Source organism: Prosopis cineraria, unplaced genomic scaffold, assembly GCF_029017545.1.
Source record: "Prosopis cineraria cultivar Desert tree isolate PC_DT_omini unplaced genomic scaffold, ASM2901754v1 PC3, whole genome shotgun sequence".
NCBI lineage: Eukaryota > Viridiplantae > Streptophyta > Magnoliopsida > Fabales > Fabaceae > Prosopis > Prosopis cineraria.
Window position 1 is genome coordinate 7,318,897 of NW_026555334.1, and position 24,040 is coordinate 7,342,936.

The 24,040-nt window shown below is 29.4% G+C and overlaps 2 protein-coding genes and 1 long non-coding RNA gene across 7 annotated transcripts; all 3 read left to right on the forward strand.

The window, feature by feature from the left end:
• Positions 1 to 65: 65 nt before the first annotated feature.
• Positions 66 to 4,765, forward strand: LOC129305109 (uncharacterized). 5 transcript variants are annotated; one of them, XR_008591877.1, is made up of 5 exons: positions 66 to 202; positions 646 to 1,573; positions 2,529 to 2,646; positions 3,254 to 3,328; positions 4,352 to 4,765. It is a non-coding gene; the product is annotated as an uncharacterized LOC129305109 (long non-coding RNA). The 5 variants fall into 5 exon arrangements; XR_008591875.1 differs by having other exon boundaries at positions 646 to 1,225; positions 1,403 to 2,646; XR_008591876.1 differs by having other exon boundaries at positions 646 to 1,225; positions 1,410 to 2,646.
• Positions 4,766 to 13,055: 8,290 nt separating this feature from the next.
• Positions 13,056 to 16,785, forward strand: LOC129306981 (cytochrome b-c1 complex subunit 6-1, mitochondrial). Its single transcript, XM_054947817.1, has 4 exons — positions 13,056 to 13,214; positions 15,082 to 15,166; positions 16,220 to 16,309; positions 16,398 to 16,785. Coding segments are annotated over exons 1-4 (210 nt in total). The 5' UTR covers positions 13,056 to 13,212; the 3' UTR covers positions 16,431 to 16,785.
• A 2,521-nt stretch (positions 16,786 to 19,306) lies between these two features.
• Positions 19,307 to 19,855, forward strand: LOC129305336 (vacuolar iron transporter homolog 4-like). Its single transcript, XM_054945394.1, has one exon. It carries the CDS (start codon positions 19,307 to 19,309, stop codon positions 19,853 to 19,855), a length of 549 nt encoding a protein of 182 aa, XP_054801369.1.
• The last annotated feature ends 4,185 nt before the right edge of the window (positions 19,856 to 24,040 follow it).

A 24,040-nucleotide genomic window follows, 5' to 3' on the forward strand; every position in this document is an offset into this window, starting at 1 on the left:
AGAGAAATCACCACGACACCCTTGTGCTCTACTGTTTATTTTACCTCTTCTTTCTCCTTCATTTCTCTAACACGGCATGCCATTTGGATTTAGATAGCAACTAAAAAAGCTCTCCCCTTTTGCCCCCCTCTCTCAGCAGTTGCATGGCTCTTCTTCTTCAAAGATGCAACGAGACCATTTCGGTTGCAATGCGAGTGAGGGAGTGAGTAGAACCAGAAAAGCAGAAATGAGAGAGGGGAAAGAAAGGGCGAAAGAGGTAGAAGGAGTGGTGGGAAATGGGTGCTTGGGCAAAGCTACAAGAAGAAGAATCAGTCTTCGTGCCTTTACCCAACCCACCCATGCCTGTCGTTTCTTCTGCTTCCTCTCTTTCCACTCCCCTCTTCACTCTAACTCTTCTCTTTCCTTCATTTTTTATGATTATGCAGATTATCTTCCAACACGTGTATCAATCTGTCTTCCATTTTTTTTTTGGAATATTTGTTGTTATGACTCTTATCTTGACAGCTACTGCATAGTAGCCCTGAATATACTCATTTTTATGGACAATTTTGTTAGATGAATTTTAGGCTTCTTTAAGTTTTAGAAGATTCGATTTAAAGTGTTGTTCTTTTGTTCCTCACCCTTGTCTTTTTTTAACCAATGCAGAAATCAAAGGGACTAAGAGGTTCCTAGGAGCAGTTTGAGTGCTTACAACCAAAATTATGAACTGAAAATTTTGCATCTCCTACTAAATCTGATGGCAACGTTGCATCTTAGAGGAAGAAGAAAATCAATAAGCCTCCCCTGTTCATGTCAAGGCCCGAAGTATTTGTTGCATTTTATGCTTTCTTACTCTATGTTTGGTACCATGTTAGTTCAAACTTCCCCTGAAAACGGTGGTACTCCAGTGTTGCCGATGGTGATGGTGGCGGGGAAGCAGTGGCAACGATTAAACAGTGAGGGTGATATTGTTGTTGGCCTCATTATTTACTGCAATTGACTTCACACGAGAATGCGGTGGTGGGGAGGCAGCTTGATCGATGTTAGAGAGGAACTAGTGATGCTTTCTTACTTTTGTTTGAATTTCCTTAATTATTCTTTTGTCTATCCTTTGATGATATTGTTGAACATGTCAGAATGGGGCTGAGTATAAACTTGCATGTGGGCCAAAAGCATTCGTTGCTGTATCAAATCCTATAGTTGTAAGACATATTCTGTGAGAAAAATGCATTTGTTTTATGGCAAGGTACCATCTTAGATCTGTTTGCCCCTTTTTTATAAATACGTTGAGTTTCTTTTAGCTCTTGGAAATACATTGGTAGCCTCAAGACAATATATGAGGTCAAGTGATTTACAACCTTTTAGTGATCCATTTTTTATTTCACTGTTTCGAACAATTAAGTAATGTGTAATGTGGCTCAAGTTCATAGGGGATAAATTTGTGGCTATTGGAGATGATTAAAGACAACTAAAGACAGTGAAAGTGGTGCTACGCTCTTTGATCTCTCAATGAAGTATTGTTTATACAAGAAATTGTATAGGTCACTTCAGTGAGAGAGAAGAAAATTTCATTTCAATTGATAGAGAAACAGAGGTGGGGCTTCTGGTGCATTTCATTGAAAATATTTTCTTATATATTGCTTTAGTTTTGATGTATAGCTTTGCCGGCATTTTGTGGGAATAATTTCAACTGGATGCGATCTTCTTTCCTAACGTTGAAACTCTTGTGAATATTGTATTTCATGTTACCTGAATCCATTAATCTTGGAGAGCATGTTAGAATTTATCTCTAAAACAGTTTGATTGTGATGAATTGACGTCACGGGCAAGAGAAAATTTTTATTCTTTAATTCACTACATGATTGCACCTTCTGTAAAAGTTTATGAAACCAAACTGTTATTTAGTTATTATGTTCCATGTCTGCATATAGTAATGATTACGTAGCAGGCTTTGGTATTTTCAGTTTATGTCAAAATACATTTTAAGTTCCAATTTGTGCCGTTATAATGAAAGCATATTCTTTAGTTTACGTAGCTATATTATAGTTCCTTACTTTGTTTTCTTTATCAAACTCTTTTAGTGAATGTTTTGTTGCTGTATTTGTTCCAAAAAAAGTTCTTGTAATTGACTTCAAAATTTTACTTGCTGCTTCTTTTCATTTTTCATATCTTTGTACTGAAGAACAAAAAAGTATATTCAATATGCCTTCTTTATGCTCTTGTGCTTTGTGTGACATGTAACAATTATTTATTTATTTGGTGTGCTCTGTTCTCCTTTTTTATATTGTCCATTTTTATTTCCCATCCTTCTATAATCTTAAATGTTTTTCATACTGTGCTACCTTGTATAGATGATGTCATTTCTTCTTGTCAATTTTCTGTTTGAAGTGATTAAAATCTGGAGATGCTTTCAATTGCACCTATACATGGTAACCAAATATGATTGATGCATATCTGCTATAAAATTTGATATCATCTGGTGCTTCAATGGTCTATCACAATATTGTTAATTATTATATATTGATTTTTACATTTTATGCAACGTGCAGGGACTCAAATATCGGACTGTTTTTCTTAACAGCAACAATTTTGAGGAAACTTCTTTCTTTCAAACCTTAGAATGTACTCTTCGCATCTATTGCCTCTCTTTTATGAAAGTTTTATCTGGTAACTGCTTCTTTTCTCATTCTCTTATCTGTTTGGTTTCTTTCTTAGTCTCATATGACTCCTCTTTTTTTTTTTTTTTTTAATTTTTCCTCTCTTTAATTCTGTGTCTCAGCTTTTGATTGAAAATTAGGGTACCTCAACATTAACTGAAGTGGGATTGCTAAAGAATAGGAAATTAGTGTGCAGAAAGCGTTATTTTGCATGGTAATTAAATTAAGGATGGAATGATGAAGTCTTATTTTAACGCATATCAAGGAAGATCAATTGATGGTTCAACTAATTTTTTTAGCCTATCGTAGTGCCACGTCAGCCCCCAGGGGTCCCCAAAAGAGTCACCAAAAGCCCTCAAATTGTGATATACTTACTAAATAAGTTGTCAAATATCATTATTAAATCAGTGAATGCTGCTTAGCTTTGCTGTCTTTTGTATTCCAATGGACTTCAGAGTTCAAATGCGTTAACAATAATGACTTTTTGCAATCTGAATAATGCTTGACATCTATGGCTTTTATAGCTTATTTTTCAATTGCAATTTTCATTATTGAAGCTGATCTTACATCCATATTCCATACTCATTTATATTCATTTTCAATTTTCATTATTGAAGCTCTTGATCCCTAAAGAAGAAAGTAAGGAAGCAGATGAAAACTCAAAAAAGAGTATTAGCACTTTTGTTGTTGGGGTATGTTGTTCTCGCTCTCTCTATCTGTGTGTGTGTGTGTGTGTGTGTGTGTCTTTGCTCAACCTTATCATTGATGTCACCCATACATGAAATTTTTTGGGTAGAAGCAGAATAATGAATGAATTATCCTTTTGCAATGGTGACATGAAAGTGTGTTATATTTAAAATTGCAATACTGAGCAATTTCAGCATTTTTAATCCCTCACAAAGTAAAAACTATCATGCAAAGGTAGGCCTCAGGTTTTGTTATACTATCGTTGGATACAGTTAAATTTAGCTATTAGAAAACATTAGATCCTGCACAGGCCTTCCATTTACTCAGTGAATTGTTTCAGTATTAGGGCTTGATTTTATTTATATATATATATATGTATTCCATTTGATAATTGTTTATCTTTTCTTAACTGTCTACATATTCCTTATTAGATGTTTTCCATTTTTACTGTGCAGAAGAACTTGAGAGACCTAGTATGTTAACATTCTAGGATTAAAATGACCTAAAGGCCTCATTTTTGGCACCCTGCGCTAAAGATTTTGAGTTTCCTGTCCTCCTTCAGTGTCTATCATCTTCTTGGAACTTAGATGTGGTTTATTTGTTTTCTTTCTAATCAATATTCTTTTGCATATTGCAATAACCCATGTTCTTTTGGTACAATAGATAGCAGAATGCATTGAACAGAATGTGTTCAAAAATCTGTTACATGTTTTGGTTCTATGAAAGTTATCAAACCCATAATAAAAATAATTTATTATCCATTTATCATATTTTACAATATAAAGAGAGATTTTGAATGGCACAATGGGGATGAAAAGAAAAAAAAACAGTGATAATGGATGCTCTGTGCTCATGTTCCTCTTATTTCTTTTTTATTACCGCAAGTAAATGGTGTTTTACAATACGGATCATTTTTTATTTGGATATGGATTTCCAGAATTTGATTCCTTGTACTCAATTACTCACAAATATCGGTTTTATGGCTTCATGTTACTTTCTGTTATCCTTACTTGATCTATTCATTCCAGGATTTATGCATATAGATTGACTAGCTATGTATATGCTGCAAGGGTCTTCTGGAACCCACCTTTTATGAGATCCTTTCTACAAGGAGGGCTCTTCTTCAGCTTACCAAGAGGCATTAATATGAGACCAGTAGCTTGAAGTGCCTTGCTTTTGTAGTTTTAGGTCCTTTTGTTTGTGTTAAATTATGGAATTAAGTTTATGTAGGAAGTTTTCTGTATTTTCTTTTCTGGGGCTATGTAGGGCAAAATCACCTATTGTCCCCAATGGATATAAGCATTTGGCTCTTTGGCCTTTTGAATAATCATGTATTAGGTTGTAAAGTTAAGACATAGCAATTCAATATTATTGTCTTAACAAGTCTATTGATGGAGAAAAATTAAGAGAAAAATAAAAGGATTACAAAATTGAAGATCCAAGTGGTTCATTGAGCTTCCATCCTCCTTCAAGCACCAAAAATAATTTAGCCTTTAAAGTTCTTGAAGTCTTCCATGAAAAGCTCAAGTTGGCCAAACCCTTCTATGGAACTAAGTAGAGAATAAAGTATGACATAGATGATCAAGTGGTAGGGACGTGTAAAGGAGAGTGAGGGGAGAAGAGTGTAAGTGATTTCATGATGATCTAATGATTAGATGAAGAGAAATGGAGGAGAGAAGGGGGCTATCATGGCTGGAAAAATGAGAGAAAATAAAGAACAAGAATGTAAAATGAAAATGAAAAAGGTGGTAAGAGATTGTGTGTTGGCTAGGGTTATTTCCTTGGGTGAAATGGAGCTGATGTGTGCATGCATCTCCAGCTGCAAATGAGGGGGAAAAAATAAAATAAAAAGGAAAAGAAAAGGTTAGGGTGAGACACATTTTTTTCACATGTTCAAATAAGTGGCTTCCTTTCATTGACTCAAAAGGAATATCCTAAGTAAGAATATTCTCTCTTATTTTATCGAATGATCTGATTATTCTCTCCCTTTTCAGCTCATAAATGATGTCACATTTGCCCTTTTTAGCCCTCTTCCATGATTTTTGACCAATTGCAAAATGTCCGAGTCAACATGTTCTACTTAAGTGACAAAATATATATAAAATAAAAATTAAATATTCATGTGACCTAATAAATAAATCCTTGCACATGGAATTAATTAACTAGTAGGGGAGAATATTAATAAAGTAAAATTCAAGGGTAATGACATGTGAAAGCTTATGCAAGCACATAAAATCCTAATTCAGTTAATAAAGTTAACAATTTTAAAATGTGATTTTTATTTTATAACTCCCGTATCAAAATGAATTTTGAAAAACTTATTTCATATTCATTTTTTTGGGCATAAAATACATGGAATACAATGTTAATCTAATTTTTCATAAAAAGTAAAATTTTAAACCAAGATGCCCTTGGTGTATAATTTTGCCTCTTAGGTAATTTTCTTACTTTACACACCATGAATGCACCAAAATGGAGAATAAAAAATTTAAAATGGGTTATAAATAAATGGATAAAGTGTGTAAAATATGAGTTTTATCAGTCATTGAAATTACATAATGAAAAATAATAAAAATGAGATAGAACATGGGTAGATTTTATAGTGAGGAATTGCTATAATATACCATGATAATGACTATCATATTTCAAATAGATTGAATAGAAGACAAATTGGCATTCTTACTTTTCAAGCCTTAAAATCTTTAAGAAAGATCGATGAAGGAAGGGTGAATACTTGCAAAATTGGAAAAATTTATAAAATTAATTAATTAATTAAGACAAGATGATATTAGGTAAAAGGAGTCATGACTTTCTTCCATTAAGAAGGATAGTTCCAAAGTAACACACAATTATTGTTCCACTGAGTCTCCTAAGTGGTAGAATAAATACAACATCAACTATAGTGAATGGAATAAAAATCATATGAAAATAAGTTTTCAAACAAATTCCATACATGTGTGTCTAAGCAATCAAATACAAGCCAAAAACAAAAGGAAGGAAAAAGAGGTGCTCAAAAATTTGTTATAGACATATTACAACTAAATAAAATTAAAAAAATCAAATAATGTTTATGAAAAATAGAGAGAAGTTTAGGTTAACTTTGAGAGAAATGAATGAGGCTAAGAATAGAATGGAGATTAAGTTTGAGAAGGAGATGAACTGAGAGTGAGATTGATGAAAAATCTCACCAAGAGAGATGAGACGCTGCTTATGGCTTGTAGCTTATGAATTTCTAAGCTTGACTTTTGTGGCAGTTGACAGCATCATTTTTTATGTCGGACGAGGATGAAATTGAGAAAGCCTATGTGCACTTCCAAATTTAAAATGTAATGGAGGGAGAAGTAAATGTCATGATATATGGAAGTTATGTTATGATAAAAGTTGTGGGGATAAAAAATTATTTTATGATTAATAATTAGATTGTGGATTCACATAAACAGTTAATAAAATATATTTTAGGAAAGTTGTCGGTATTCAATTTTAAAATTTTAAATTAATTTGAAATATCATAACTTTTAAATAATTCATATATGCTTGTGATAATTTTTTTTAAAAAATATTTACATTGAAAAGATTAAATTAGTGGAGAAATTCTGGGAAGCAGATTGAGATAGTTAAGGGATTGAATGCATTTTATTAGTTTTTAAGTTGAGGGAAGTTAAGTTTTATTAAATTTTAAGTTGAGGGAAGTTATCATATGATAATAGATGAGATTATGGGAGAGAAAATTCAAGAATAAATTGATAAAAAATAAAGTAAGGGATAAGTGGAAAGATAGCTTTAGATATTATATTTAAAAAAATATTAATATAATAATAGAGAAAATAAGGAATAAGAGGAAGTTATCTTAATATTTTTAAATATCATATTTATTATTTTTAAAAACTATTTTAGAAATCAGTATAGTAATGGATGGGATTATGAGAGAGAAAATTCAAAAATAAATTTAAAAAGGAGTTAGGATAATAAGAGAGAAAAATAAAGGATAAGAGGGAGTTATTAGGAATTAAAAATGAACTTTAAAGTTAAACGGCATCCGTTGTAGAAGGTTGCACTGCAGAATGCTTTGCAATTTTGCACGCACCAACACATGTGATAAATATATATTCTCTTCATTTAAAAATATAAAATATATTTTAAAAGTTGAATATTAAAAAATATAAAATATTTTTAATATCTTAAAATGTAATTATTTTTGTTTAAAAAGTGCCCCTAACAAATAATTTACTTTATATTTATTTTAAAATAAAATAATATATTAAATAAGGATAAATATAAAAATATTATATTAATTATTTAAAGATAAGTAATTAAGTTATTGAAAATGAGATTCAGTTAAAATATTTTATATATTTTAATTGAGAGAATAAATATATAAATATATAAGTACTCTTACAAGTATCTCAGTTAATTTAAGACCCTCGGGCAAGCATTTACTTTAGTCTAATCGCATTTGTTTTTTAATTATCATTCATGGCCAAAGATATTAATTATATATCATTATATATATTTTTTATTAATTCTCTCTCACTTAAAAGAAATCTTAGATTCGTATTTAACATTAACATGTCTGTCTATGTGTATATTTTCATTTTCAATAAAGAAGGGCTGGGTTAAAAGTAATTTTTTCAAAATATATTTTAATTAATATTATTATTTAAATTTTTATAAGTTCTAAATTTCTTTTAAAATCCATGCATGACATGCGAATTCTATCTAGTTTTATATATACCCGACGGGTTCATTTGAAAAATCAACAACCCACTTTTGGGAAGCACTTTCCAACTTTTTCTATCTTAAAAATTGTTTGAATGGACTTTTTGATGTAAAAGAACTTTCTTGAGACTACAGTCAAATAAACTTAAAGTGAATTTAACCAACTCAAACATTTGGAGCTTTTGAGATGAATATTTGGAATGCAAGGCAAAATCAATGGTAACATGTCACATAATTCTTGACTGCTAGGCACTTGAAGACAAACACATACTGTTTTAAGCTTCTCTCTTTCATGAAAAATGCAACAATATCTTTCACAAAAATATAATAATGTAATAAATATTAATAAAATACAACTTGAATTGTTAATCGCATTGAAAAAAATTAAATGATCTTAGAAAACAATAAAATACGAAACCTAAAATAAATCAAATATTATGAGTTTAAATATTAAAACTATTGATAAGTAAAATTAACTAAATCTATTTCGCACAAAAAAAATAATTAGATGCTGGTATTTTTTTTTATGGTTTGTCTATACTTTTTATTTAAACAATTATGTTAAACCACTAATATTCTGTCATATATATTAAATTTAAAAATTTACATAAATGAATAACTGTTAAAATTTTTAGAAATTAAATTTAAGAAATATTATTAAATCTAAAAGATTAATATTCTTTAATATATCAAATTATTATTATATTATTTAGCATACCAAATTTTATGCTATTTAAAATTTTTATCACATTTTTTAAACATGTCTAATATTATTACATTTGCAAAACAAAAATTATATATCATTATAAATCAATATCCATTTTGTAATTATACATTTTAAGGGACATTTCACTATATATAACTTAAATAATTTTCAGTTTATCAAACTAATTTTTAAAAAAATATATTTCAATACAAATTTCATTATAAAGTGATTTTTACTAAATTAATTTTCGTCTAATGAATTTTTGGCAAAGTAACTTTTAGCTAACGAAAAAGCAAACACGCACTGCAATTCTTAAAGGCTTTAATTTTACTTTTGTTTCATAAGAAATGAGGAATTTGACTATATTTCTTGTAGATAATACGAAAGATGTTTGTAAAAGAAATTAGAGCCTTGAACAAGCAAATATTACTGCTAAAAGCAAGTTAAAAAGAGTTACTTAATGAACTCTTTAAAATGTATTCATCCCTATTAGTTAATACAAGAGCACTTCAATCATGTATCTTCAATGAGCTATATCAATCAAAAGATGATTTTGAGAAGTTGTAGATCCATATCAATCAAAAGGTAATTTTGAGAAGTTATGGAAAGAAATTAATATTTAATTAATTTTAACTAGTTATTTTAAGAATAAATGGGTAAAAATATCCATAAAGTGATCAGCCAGAGGCATCTAGTATTTTAAAGTAAAGAAAAGGACAAAAATATCCATAACTTTATATGAGTGGGTGCAAAAGTTACTAGACTGTTAATTTTAACCTAAGGTCATTAATTTTGATTGTTAAATGCTGATTGTGCATGTCACGTGTCAGCCTTTGCTGACGTGAATTAATAAAAGGACAAAAATACTTATGAAATAAGTGGCTAGAAGTAAAAATACTCATAATATTATCAGAGTTGGTGCAAAAGTGACTAATCTATTGAGTCCCTTAAATATTAACTGATTAGCTGATGCCTTAGTAGAAGTTGACCATTTTTTTTTATTGAAACAGACAAAAAATATTTTCAAATGAAATTCTCTAAAGGTTAATCGATTATTGTATGAACATCATGTGCTAAAATTTCATTTTGACAATCAAATTAAATTGTTTGTTTCTTTACAATAGTGATGAAAACCATTTAAAAATTTTAAACCCATCATGAATGAAATCATTTAAGGTTGTGACAATGTTTTTAAGGTAGGGCAGCATAGGAAGTGTGTTCAGTCTTGATCTTCGATTGTGTACAATCTCTTTCACTATGTTAAATATTAGGTTTTGCAGACAAAAAAAATGAGTGGAGAGGGAGGAAGGAAGAGGGCAAGATACATGATGATGGAAAGAAATCATGTGTCATGAATTTTGACAGATTGGTCACTAATTAGGGGTACTCATATGATGATCGATTAACATTTGTAAAAATTCATCTAAAAATATGTTCGGTCTATATCAGTAAAAAGATAATCAATTTTTGGTCTATATCGATCAACATTTAAGGAATTTGATGGATTGATCACTTTTATACCAACTCTAGTAATTTTATGGGTATTTTTGCTCATGGTCAACAACTTTGTAGGTATTTTTATCCCTTTATTAGTCGACAATAACAAATGTTAACACGTGGCATGCATAGTCAGTATTTAATAGTTAAAGTTAATAATGTTAAGTCAAAGTTAACAGTTTAATTACTTTTACACCCACTCATGTAATATTATGGATACTAGGTGTCTCTGGTTGATCACTTTATGTATATATTTGTCCTTGTACCCTTATTTTAATATAGAAAAGCAGTTAAAATGAGACCTTATATAATTGAAAGGGATTATTAGACAAGCTATAATAATCTCTCGGCCCTTCAACCCTATTGAGTTAATCACATATACTTATTTTTTCAGATTTCAATTAACTTTTTAAATTGTTCTAATAACTTATTTTCATTTAGGTACAATGATAATCTCATCTACAGTCAAACCTCAAACCTCAAACTTATATCCTTTTTTCTTTTTGATTTTATTTTTGGAGATTAATCTATTAAAGGTTTGATTTTTAACCGCAAATTTGATAAGCAAATAAATGCGTCATTCTACTTCTCAACCAGACAATAACTTAGACATTATGATCCTCAATCATTTGCCAACAGAATGTAGAAAACCATGTGTGTTTTGACATGAGTTATCAAGTATAGAATGAGTTACGTTTCCATTTGATTTTCCATTTTTTGAAAAAGAAAAGTATACATGAGTTAGATTTTAAGGCTCATCAAAATTAGATTGGGAATCAAAATTTAAAGAATTTCATAAACATATTTACAAATTATTTACCAATAAAACTTTTATTTATGAGGCACAAACTATATCTATACCAACTTGAATTTGACTTCTAATTCTCCCTCCAATTCTCATTCTAGAATCATTTTAACTAATTTACTAGAATTAAGAGAATTAATTAAATTAATTATTTGTAATTAACCTGTCAAATACTTTGAAGGCAAGTCCAACCGATTACAAATTCTCAACCTCAATTTTCTTTGCATAGACTATAATAATCCCTCACTTTTATAAAACCTGTGTAAAACCTCAAATTCACAAATTTTAGAAAAAGAATTTAGCGCTCAAACATAATAAATTTAATAACAAGAGTAACAAGTCAATCACCAAGAGATGTTTCGGTTAACCAGTTGAATAAGCTTATCTTGACATTTTTGAGATACTCTCAAAATAAAAAAAAAAAATAAAAACATTACACAGAATAGGGGTTTATATTAGTTTGGATTAGGATACCAGATGATAGAACAAAAAAATTAATAAGTAAGTCATGACAATTTTTAGGGGAGATGACAAATAAATCTTTTCAAAATAGGCAAATAAGAAAATGGTACCAGAAAATGGGATAATTACTCCAAAATCTTATGAACTTATTTGTCACAATCTTTTTGCTAAATTACGTTTCTGATCCTCTATAAAATAATCATTAATTTGAAGTCATTTAATAGGCATACTTGTCATTCCATAACTAAACTAGTAACCATGCTTTATATATGAACAACCTTACATTTATTGTTAACAAATTTGGCTTAGATATTAACAAATAACAACTATGCTCTTTTTTTTTTTTTTTTGCTTATGGTCGAGATTCAGGAATACTTCCTCCATTTAAAAATGTAAGGTATTTTTAACCAATCAAGTTTCATTTCTAATAAAATAGTTATATACTTTTAAACTAACTTTATCTTTTTATATTTATTCTTATTAAACACCCTACAATAAATATAAAGTTATTTATCAATAAGGATATTTTTTTTAAAAAGGTAATGATTATATCTTCAAAGATAAAAAATACCTTATATATTTTAATATTTAACTCCTTAAAAAATGCCTTACATTTTTGAATGAAGAGAGTATAATTTAGTTAAAAAGTTTACGTTAAATAATTTTTGAGAAACTTCAAAATAATACTCATATTTTATAATTTTTATTTATCATTTTCTTATTTCAATGAAATTTATTTATCATTCTCTGTTTTTTTTTAATTTAGAAAAGGACCTTAGTCCTACCTCCCTCGTATTGAATATTAAATACTAATTTTAAGAGAAAAAATGAATATTAAGAATATCTTAAAGTCATTAATTATAATTAAAGATCTTAAATTATTAAAATTTTGAGAATGGACTATAATTTTTACTTAAAATTTAAAAATTTTTAAATAATTTAAAATGCCCCTCAAAAATAATTTTAATAAATTTTTAATAATTATTATATATTCATAAGTACTCTTGAAAAGTTTTAAAAATAAATAATAATTTTATATTAAAAAACAATATATTCTCAATGATTATATCTTGGTTTCTCATTTAAAATTAGTAATATTTTTATCTCATAACAGTAATTTTAATAATATTATTTTTTATTTTTCAAATGATTTATTTACATATTGTTAAATATAAAAATTTATAAGTGATTAAATTTATATTTAAAAATAATTTTAATAAATTTTTAATTAACTATTATGCATTCATAAATTTTCTTAGAAAGCTTTAAAAGTAAATTTTAATTTTATATTAAAAATAATTCATTTTTAATTATTATTTTTTAGTTTTTTTAACGAAGATTAATATTAGTGATTTTAGTAATATCATTTTTTTATTTTTTAAATAAAGGATAATTTTATAAATTTATATATGCATTTAATTTCCTAATTATCATTTTCGCATTTTAAAATTCGCGGTTCCTAACAAAAATGGTGAAATAACTTCCTCTTGTGGTCCTTGGATAAAACTTTCCATAGAATCATCCTGGAATCATCTTGAAGTTACCACTGCGGATCGAATCGAACCCGGATCCGACTACGGCGACTTAGACCTTTCTAGTTGGCTCAAGCTCCGCTGAAACCAACGATCAAAGCAGCCAGTGCCACTATTTCCAACCGCTAGATCTCTTTGACTCGCGACACTCGTCTTCTGCTTATCCCAGCAATGTACGCCCGAAGTTCCTTTTTTAATTCCATTACTTTCAATGAAATCTAAGTTCGTCTTTGGTTATTTTTTTCGGCAGCATGTTCGTCTTTAATTTGAATGCGGTTCTTCTTCTAACTCTGTTTTGCAAATCTAGGGTTTGGGAATTTGCCGTAATTTGATTGTTTTAGTGGTTATGCCTGTATAAAACCCATATAATTTTTTTCAATAAAAGCCTCGGAATTTAAGTCTCATTTGATTCCTCCGGAAATAGAGCTGTAATATGAGTTCTCTGTAGTTTGACCCAGTTTTCTTTTGTAGTAAAATCAATTATGGGTTGATGTTTATTGCAGTTGTTATATGTTAGGTTTCCTGACTTAGTTGGACTTAGCTTCTCTCAGCATTGAATTTAGCTGCTCACGGCATTCTTCATATTCAATATTGGAGCTTGATGTGTTGTAGCTTCTTAATGATAACCCCTTGAAAAATGGATTTTTCTAAGGCTAGAAATGATAGTAGAGGAAGCTTGTTAAGTGTCTTCTTGTTGCTGATGCCTGATGCAATTTATCCATTTACAATATGTTCTGCGGTGCTCTGGACTACATCTTTAGAAGGAAAAAAGATGTTGTTTTCCTGGTGTTTGAGTCTGGGTTTGTAGTTTAGTACACGTACATTCAGGAGACTTGGACTCATTCGATGTTTTCATATCTTTTCTTGTATTAGTTCAATATATCTGTTTCCTCATGCTTGGTTGCATGAGTGTTATGTATACCTTGTTCTTCATATGCATGCTCACCTACTTTGTTTTGGAAATTGATCCTTTATTCTCTGTAATATTTTTTGGTGTGTGGAAGGCACCTCGTTGGATTCACATTTCGTTGCATTTTATGTTACTTTTAGAAAAGGCATAATACTATCCTTAAAATACACACACAGCTAACTACTATAGTTTACTAAGATGTTTGAATATGTTTGAACTCATTTTTGGGCCCTATATCTGTACCTATTCTCTTTAGGTTTGTTGAGTACTCTAGGTCTTGAGAGTGATATGAATTCCTTTTGAATGTAATTGGCACAACTGGACTTATGTAGCGTGTTGAAAGCAAGATAATTTAGAGGTTCTGATGTTTTAAATATCTACATTCTACAGTAATTATTTGGAGCCATGGCATTCCAATAACTAGGTTTTTTTTGGTAGGATCATACAGCAGGAGCTTTTTTTTTTTTAAAATAAAAGTAAAGTTGTCAAATATAGAAAATAAGTGATAATTAAAGTTGTCGAATCCTTTTTAAACCTTAGGGGTGGGGGAGTGCAAAGTGAGAAGGTGGCCACTCACGGTTGCAAACTAGCTTTGGATAAATTTTGTAATGTATTGGTGTTCATTGAAAATCCAATGTCATACTCCATGCGGCTCAAAATATAAGCAGCTTTCAACAATAATCTTCATATCAATAAAATCCTTATTTTCATGAAAATATATATTGTTCTCCCTTTTTACCCTCAATCCCTATTACCAAGAATGAGTGATAAGAGGGAAGAAATTTACAAAAGAATTCAGGTTAATAAATACAATGGGTAAAATATGAAAAAAAATTCTACAACTATTAAGTCATTTATATTTTGGACCAAGATTAGCTAAAAGAAAAAGCTTATATTTTCAACTGGAGGGAGTATTATATTTAAGGGTTGCAGATTGTCTATGAAGTATTCCTCTCCGTGAAAATCATTGCATATTTAGGAATATATATATTTGCTTCTTTGTATTTTGTAACTTCTGTATCATTTGCTTCTTTTAAATTCTGTTGCTTTTGTTTATTTTGACTCAGGTCATTGCTCTACTATTTAGTTTTCAATGTTGTTATTTCATCTGTGTTTTATTGTGAATACAGGGCTGATGAAGAACCTGTTGATCAGAAGGGATATCTCGAAGAGTCTTGCAAACCCAAGTGTGTGAAACCATTACTTGAATATCAGGTGTGCATTTTTGAAAATTTTCTTTTTGAAGTTTGGGATTGAAAACCATATCATTTCATTGATACATCAGCTTTTGTCTCAAAGACATAAACTATGTGATTGATAGAATTGACATTCTTATGTCCTTTAGTAGAGCCTGGAAAATGGGCTGAGGCCGCTTAAGCCTGAAAATAGCAATGGCGGAGTTGCTAATTTAGGGGGTAAAATGGTGAGGCTTAAAAGGGACTGCCCTAATGGGCCTAGCAATAAAAAAGAGCCGGCTTTTTTAAGCCCTATTATTATTATTTTTGTTTAAATTTCAGTTAAAAAATACAAAGCAAAAAAAAAAAAACATCTGAAGACTGAAACTCTAAATAAACTTAAGATTTAGCTACTCACGAAATGAAGTCAGGCACACTCGAACTTGAAGTCACGGCAGCAAAAGCAGAGCAGAACACTCCCTTTGGTCCGGCCTCCACGGACACCCTTGAGTCTTGACTCTCGAGCTTGAACATGAACAGAATCACTGCCATTAGCTTGGCTTGCCAACCTCCTGTGATGCCACAGTCCCAGTCCCAATCTTTATTGATGTTGATTTTGATAATGTTGCTATTTGCTATGATGTTGGATTTGGATGTTTAAGCTTTATGGATTTGTTGCGGTGTTGATTAACTTAAATTTATTTTTCTAGACTTAATCTTATTTTTAAGAGTTTTTATTTTTTTGGATTATAAATATGTTTGTTACGATTTTAAATTGAAAAAGGAAAAAAAAAAAAAATTGGCCCCAATGGCCGAGGCTGGGTTTCCAAAAAAGGAACCCTAAAGTATATTTGGACATAATAGGACCATTTAGGGCATAGCCCTTCAAGGGCGAGCCTTAATTCCCAACTTTATCTCTGAGCGGGTATCATAGTTGACTTATTTGTTGAATAGATACCCTGAGTGACAGTTTTGTTGAGCAATCAGTTGGGATGAAAGAAGTGATGTTGTGTATTTTCCATCTCCCAAATTTTTGTTTCTGAGAATGCAATCTTTGATAGCAGATAAGGTTACATCCTTCAACGTTTTGCAGGCATGTGTTAAAAGGATCCAAGGCGATGAATCTGGGCACAAACACTGCACAGGACAATATTTTGATTATTGGTCATGCATTGACAAATGTGTAAGTATAGCTTTATAGCATATTAAAACAATGTTAGAGTCACATTCTAGCTTTAAATTCCACACTAAATCATAATCTTGCAATGCAGGTTGCGCCGAAGCTATTCTCCAAACTCAAGTAATGTCAGATGACGATGGTAGATTGTGATACTTATCTTCTCACCTCCTATTTTGTTGGAGACATTTGATTTTTGTACCCAAACTATAGTTCTGTACGCTTGTTATTGTGGTCACTCTGAAAGTTTGAACTGATTGTGATCTTAGGTCTTCATTTAATAATAATAAAAAAAAAAGAAACTATTGGAAATCTTTGCTTCTTTAGATTTGGAAGGATGCTAGTTTATGTGACAGTGTCTGATGTTGATTGATGAATCTGACTTTTTGAGTCAAGTGGGATTTCGTTGTGTAGTGAATACATTGTTGGGTTTTCCCAATTCCCAGAGCAACTTTTGTTTTATATTCGTCTTTGTATCAGAATGAGACATGAGCACGTTTTGCTAAGGGGTTAGATCTAGTACTAGCAGAAGAGACTAATTTTTTACAACATGATGAATTAAGATTTAGATTTTTGCTGGGAGAGATGTCTACATTTAATGCCAATCATATCTCCACAAGCAGAGGATGTTTATTGGTGATAGGGAAAAAAAAAAAAATGGGACGTGAACTTTTTTTGTCATAATTTCAGACCATTGGACTTTTTGTTTTTGAAGAGGTCCTTGACTTAAACCGTACAGAAAAAAAGAAGATTTCCAAATTCAAGGTATCCTGAAGCGCTTGAGCGAGCTAGTTTATGTATTTATTAGCTTTTCAAATCATATGTTGATATATGTATATATATGTATATATATTTTCAAACGAGCGTGCCTCGTCTCATTAAAGACAAGATATGAAGCCCTTTTCATGATTGTACTGCGCGTCGAATTTAGAGGGGTGTCCAAGGCTTGATTGGCCTTCCCCCCCCCCCCCCCCCAATTCGACCAAATAAATCGGGCAACGTTTTATTGAAAGAAGTAAAATAATAGTTAAACCTTTTTTTAATCATAATTCTATTTTTTATTTGTTATAATAAAGTAAAATAATGTCTCACTTGGATTTTGCATTTCTCGTTCATTCTTTTTATTCACTTGATAATGGCGTTTCTAAGATTAATAGTTGCAAGTTGCAACTTTTTTTTTTTTTTTAATTGTGCAGGCTTCATTGGAAACAATTTTATTTGAATTATTCTCGAGAAATGTGATAACTTCTCTTAACAAAAATTTAAACATCAGTTCATCACATTATGAATGACTATTCTCTTTTACTAGACTAAACCCGTTGATTGTAAATATTTTAAATTTAAATTAGATTTTCTCACAAAATTTGAGATTATATGTTGCTTTGACTTTAATAGCTACAAGCTTCGGCGCCTTAGCCAACATCATTTTCCTTCTTACAAGATTAATTTTTCAGTTTTTTGTTTGTTTGTTCTTTTCTGTGGCTTCAACATACAAGTCAACCTAAGATTTTAATATATCTGTATTCTTGTTCGGGGGATACACAACATAGAATATGAAATGAGAAATGATTTTTAAAATAAGGAGACCGTAATATTCTTTTAAAACGAAAGTAGACATGGTAACATAAAAGAGAAGGTTCAGAGATATACAATATATATACTCTTGTGTTGAATATTGTCGCACGTCCAAATTTGTTTTACGCGTTTGATTTGCTTCCGCCATCTTAGGGTTCAAAGTTCAAACCAAATTTAGATAAACCAAAACACAATCTTCCAACTCATTTTAGTATAATTATTTCAGTCAGTCTATGACTTCACGTCAAATTAGTGAAGGGTTCGCCTGCTATTTCATTCTATCTGAGTACTTCTTCCGATCTTATTATAGGTCACCATTTCTAAAGGTTTGTTTTTTTAGTCTTATTTATTATAAGTTACTTAGAAAATTAAAATCTATGAGTAATCAATATTTTTTCAATGATGTTGTCAGTATTTTTTTGGTCAAAGAATAATGTTAGTATTAATTAGCATATTCATGGTGGAGTAGATATAATGGAGAGGGATAACATTGGATTTGTATTTCTTATAGTTAATTAATTAAAATTAAAAGTAATACTAAAAAGATGTGATAATTTTAAGAACCCCAACTAAATTTAACCAACTTTCTTAGTCTGGATGAATTAATTAAAACTTAAAAGTGATGCACTTCCTTCAGCCCATAATATAAAACAACTTTAATCAATTCATGCTTGTTAAGAAACGATAGTTATATGCTTAAAATTAGATTGTTAAAAAAATGGTATAAATTTATCAATTTTGCCCTTCCTTGTAATTAATAACTATAATAAATTATTATAAAGAAATTCAAACTATAATAAATAAGGGTAAAATTAGAAAAAGACATTAATTACTCTAACTTGGCCTTATATTAAGGGCAATTTTTTTTTTAGAGTTTACCTTATATTAAAAATAGGAAGAAGTATATAAGATTGACCTTGACTCTCCTTGCAGTGTATTTTCTGTGAGTATATAAGAGTAGTAGTTAGGAGCTTATAACGTTTCTTTCTCTAATACTCTTTACAATGTGTCTTTTTTCTTTGGATCATTAGTTTTAACATAAAATAAGTGATATTTGGATATCTTAAAGTACTGAAACAGTAAAATTTTGTATTTTTTTCATGCTTTTTAAAAGAAAAATATTAAAATTACACAGTTTTATCTTTGAAAAATTGTTAAAGAAAAAAAAAAACAAAAATCAACCGTTTAATCTGGGGGGCTTTGCAATATTAAAATTTTTCTTATTTTCTGTAGAAGATAATCATTAAAAAAGAGAAAAATTATAAGTGGAGATACCCCTCAACCATGCATGCAAACCAGAACCATCCCACAGTTACACATTATATATAGCTTCTCTCTCCATTGTCCCAAATCTCACTTAGAACATATAAGCAAATTAACCAAAATCAGTCCAGCTTCACAATCGTTCTTCACGTAAAAACCCTTACAATGACCAGTGATGAATACAGCAAAAGAGTCCGATGGCTTCGACTCGCCGTTCTCAAAACCTACGAGGGCTTGCTCTGGGCGGCAACGCTCATGATGGGAGTTGAATTCGCTCAGGACGACGAAGACAACGTTAGGATGATGATCATCATCGTCTTTATTGTAGGCATAGCCTTCGGAGCTTCTGCTATAGCCATCTGGGAGTTTCTGTCTTTGTCGTCGCAGTTTGAGAACTGCGATACCGCAAAGTCACTAGGCCCGTCTCAAGTGGCCATGGTTGCCGGAGTTTCATTCGCCTTTGGCGCTGTGTTGTTGCTCGGAGCGGCATTTATAGGAGAGTACACTGTGAGGATGGTGGTGGTGGTGGGTGTGACAAGCATTGTGTCGACGGCGTTCGGAATTTTACTTGGGGTTTTGGGGAAGGCACCAGTGGTGATGTCAGCTTTGAGGTTTTTGATCGGAGGGTGGCTTCTGATGGCGATCGCTTTTGGCTTTACAAAGTTTGTAGATGCAGTAGTCAAAGAAGAAGCTTGTGGATCTTTACGTGATTAATTGATGAGGTTTTGCTCATATCTAGTTTTGGAATTTCAGCTTTTGATTTCACAGCCAATTGGATCAATGTGTTTGTTTTCTGTTGTGATTTATGAATGTGATTGTCATTAGGGTTTTGTTATGTTTTGGGTTTTTTAAACTGGATTTTTTTATATGAAAAAAATGGTTTAGGTGAGTTAAATCTCGAGAGTTAAATAGGATTAAAATATGTTTTTAAATTTAAAAAGTATTTACAATAATATTTACAGATTGTCAATCAATAAGGTTCTCATATTAATAGCAAGATTGATTTCATGACCTTAAAAGATTATGAGCTAAAACCTTATAACCAGACCAACATTTATTGATAGATTGTAGACATTATTTGGACTAGAGCCTTTAACGTGTCTTTTCCTTAGTGTGGGAAACTTTGATCTGTGTAGTTGGTTGGTTTTTTGTGTAGAATTATCAATTTGAAGCTTCTTGTATGCAAAATTATCAAAATGATAAAATTGATTCTTTCTTTTTTATTATTATTGGCTTTAATATGGAGATAGAGATCTTTCGTTTCAAAAGTATACTTAATCCATTTAAATCGATATTTCTTGCAGCACTTTGATGTGCGGTATAAATAATACACTAAGTTTAATTAGAAATTTCTTTCAACATTTAAATTATATTGAAATGTGTAAATAAAGTTTTATGGAGCCCAATGATAATTAAGTGCGGATAACCATTTTTTTTTAATACAAGTTCATAGAAACCGTGAAAAAAAAAAAATCAATCCATGTTAGAGCATATAAAACTTCTATATCCTACAGGCGATTATGCAAAAATCATGTGGAGAACAACTTATAACATAAGAGTCCAAGTGGGAAGAAGGTGTGGAACAATAATAATATCTCATTAACATGGAGTCCAGGAGGAAACTATAAAACTATTTATTAATGCGCGCGCGCAAACTTAAGTTTATTTTATTATATATTATAAAATTGATTAACGTGATAATTTTAAATTTTTCAACGGTAAACATTTATTTAGAATTTATTATTTAATAAAATTTTACAATTTTAACACATAATATGGCTATAACAATTTGAAACGAAATATTTTTAATAGTGTTAAAATTGAATTAAATTGCAGCATGTAAGAAGAAGAGAAAATGATAATAAAATCCTATAGAAATATATAAATAACAATTAGGTTTCTTAAAATGTCTAATTTCTTTGAAGTTGGGTACCTTCATGATTAAATTATCCCTTGTTTAAAATAAAAATAATGGTCTAGCTTCATTTTTTCAATCACAACTTTTATTTAAGAAATTATAACTTTTTTTTTCCATGAATTACAAAACTTAAACAAAAAATCACAACTTGCTACGTGACAAATTTTTTTTTAATGATTGATAAATAAGTTATAAAAATAATCAATTTTAATCATAACTTTTATTTAAGTAGTTATAACTTTGATTTGTGAATAGTAAAAATTAAACAAGAAATCTCAACTTTTCACATAAAATTTCTTTTATTATCATAGCTTTTATTATTTAAATCATAAAAATTGAATAAGAACCCACATAAACCTATTATTTTTTTAATTCTTAGAGAAATTTAGTTATTGAACCTAAAATTATTAATGTTAGAAAGGTACATAGGAACTTTAGAGGACTTATGGCATTTCAAGAGATCTGATTATTATTTATATATTTTGGTAGGATTTTATTTTTATTTTTTAAAAAAATAAGAGAAGTTCCCGGTAATTTTAATAAAACTCACGAAATCCCATGCATTCAATATCTTTCCTTCACAAGTGTATAAGACTAGCTGTTATGCTAGTATTTACCGAATTTCCCATAATTTATTTTGACAAGAATTTCCAACAATTAAATTCATGGAATTCCATACTTTTTCTCGACCAAGCACTAAGAGAGGTGAAATTTTGAAATATTAAAATATATTCAAATTAATTAATTATTTTAGATTTGACGTGTAGAGGGAATATGTTCTCTTGCGTTGGTGTATATATTGCGAGTGATAAAAATAAATGTTGAATGAGTCGTCTCATTTATTTTTAGTTGTCATTTTTTTTTATAATATACTCCTTCCAATTTTATATATAAATTATTTTTAACTAACTCACCCAATCAAGAAGAAATAGTTAAATAAATTGATGTTATCTAAAAATAAAAAAGTCTCAATTTAATATTATTAAATATATTATTGTTAAAAACATTTTCTCTTTCTCTCTATACAATCTTTTATCTTATTCAAAAAATTATGAAATGGTAACATTAGAAGAAAATATTTAATAATTTATTTTTAATTATATTAAGTGACTGATAAAAAAATATCATTTTCTTTTAAAATGTCACTTATATATAAAACTACTGAAGTCCATGTATTAGTTGCGAACGTAGTCAAAGAGCCAACATTACATGTTATACGTATTACTTGGGTTTTAGATATATATCTCCATGAAGCAAACTTTCTAAACATTTAATTAATGGCTCTATGTCTTTTTCATGGTAGGACGTAGGGGTAATTTTTTTCTTTGATTAACCCGCGAAGGTAATGAGCGTATAGGTCCTTTTATTTTTAAATTACTATTTTTTAAATTAATTTATACGTTGAAAATGGAGGCACGAAGACACATATATTATTTTTAATTAGAGTCAGGAAAATGGATTGAACCCAAAAGCTAGCACGTTCAACCCGCATGGTTGAAAAAATTGGCCTATTTTTTAAAATGGGTTGCACTAGCTCAACCTGCAAAACTGACAGGCTAAATGGGCTGGCCCGCAAGCTAGCATATTTTTTTAAAAATAATTTTTTATTTTTTAATCACATTATATCTTTTTGTACATCTACAATAATGATAATTTTTTCAAATATATAATTTATGAATTTCAAATATATTCTTTACATTTGAAATATAATGTAAATCTTTTTTATAATTTGCAAATAAAATTTTTGTTATAGTTTATAAACCAATAATTTATTAGTTTTTATAAAAATATTTTGAATATATAGTATTTATTAATCTCATAAGATCTATTGATTGAAATCATAATTATAAATTCATTGAGAAAAATAATATAAGTTTATATTTAAATTTTCTTTCTCATTGAGAAAGATAACACAACTGGGCAAGAAGATGATTAATAATAAAAATCTGGCAAAATGAATTTGCTTAGTTGAATTCTATATTTATTTTATTTATTTAAAAGTTCTTTAATTGCTAATTTGCTTTAAAATGTGATATATATATATATATATTATATAAAATTTAAATTATTAAAAAATTTGATAAATTTTTGCAAGCCAGCCCGCGAGTTGGCTAGCTGGCTAGAAAATGAGTTGGGTTGAGTTTTTTTAGCTTGTTTTATCTAATAGACTGGTCCAACCCAATCTATAAAAATGCCAACTTGTGTGGGTTGGCTCTAACTCGTTTGCCTAGTGCTACTCTTGATGATGGTAAGTTTGGAGACAATTTTTGTATAATTTTAAGTTTGAATTTCTTTGTCAAACCCTAGAAACATGCCTTGCACTCAACACTTATAAAATAGCGTATTTTGTCAGAAAAAATATTTTTTTAATTATTTTTAATTAAAATGTTTTAACATTGAAAAAAAATTGTACTTGAGTCAATGGATACTATTTTAATGTACAGTCATCAACACTTCTCCTACATTCTGTAAAAATTACAAAAAAAAAAAACTATCACTTACGCGACTGTGATTTTAAAAAATAATATTTTTTACTTACATTTTTTAAATTATAAAATATATAGTCAAGACTTTTTCCAAGTCTTTTGAGAACATGATAGTCACGTCCAACATAAAAGAAATAAAAGTTCAAAACATACTTGCTAGGAAGTTTCGCGAGTGGATGGAAACTTGGTAATTGCTTTGTAATAGAATATTATAAGGCTGGATAAGAAAGTACTGTAGATAAGAGAGTTAGAGTATATAAGTAAATTGAACAGGCAAAAGTAAATCTTTGGCGATTTAACTTTACAAGAAGTTTTATTTTTGGTTCCTTAATTTTATAATATGTCTTTTCAATCCTCTAATTATCCTAATATCATTAGTTTCATTCCCAAATAATACTGACATCAAACTTGTAAATATTGATAAAACATTCTCAAATATTAACATATTAAATTTAATTTTTAAAAATAATGTCTGGCAAAAAAACTAACTATCAT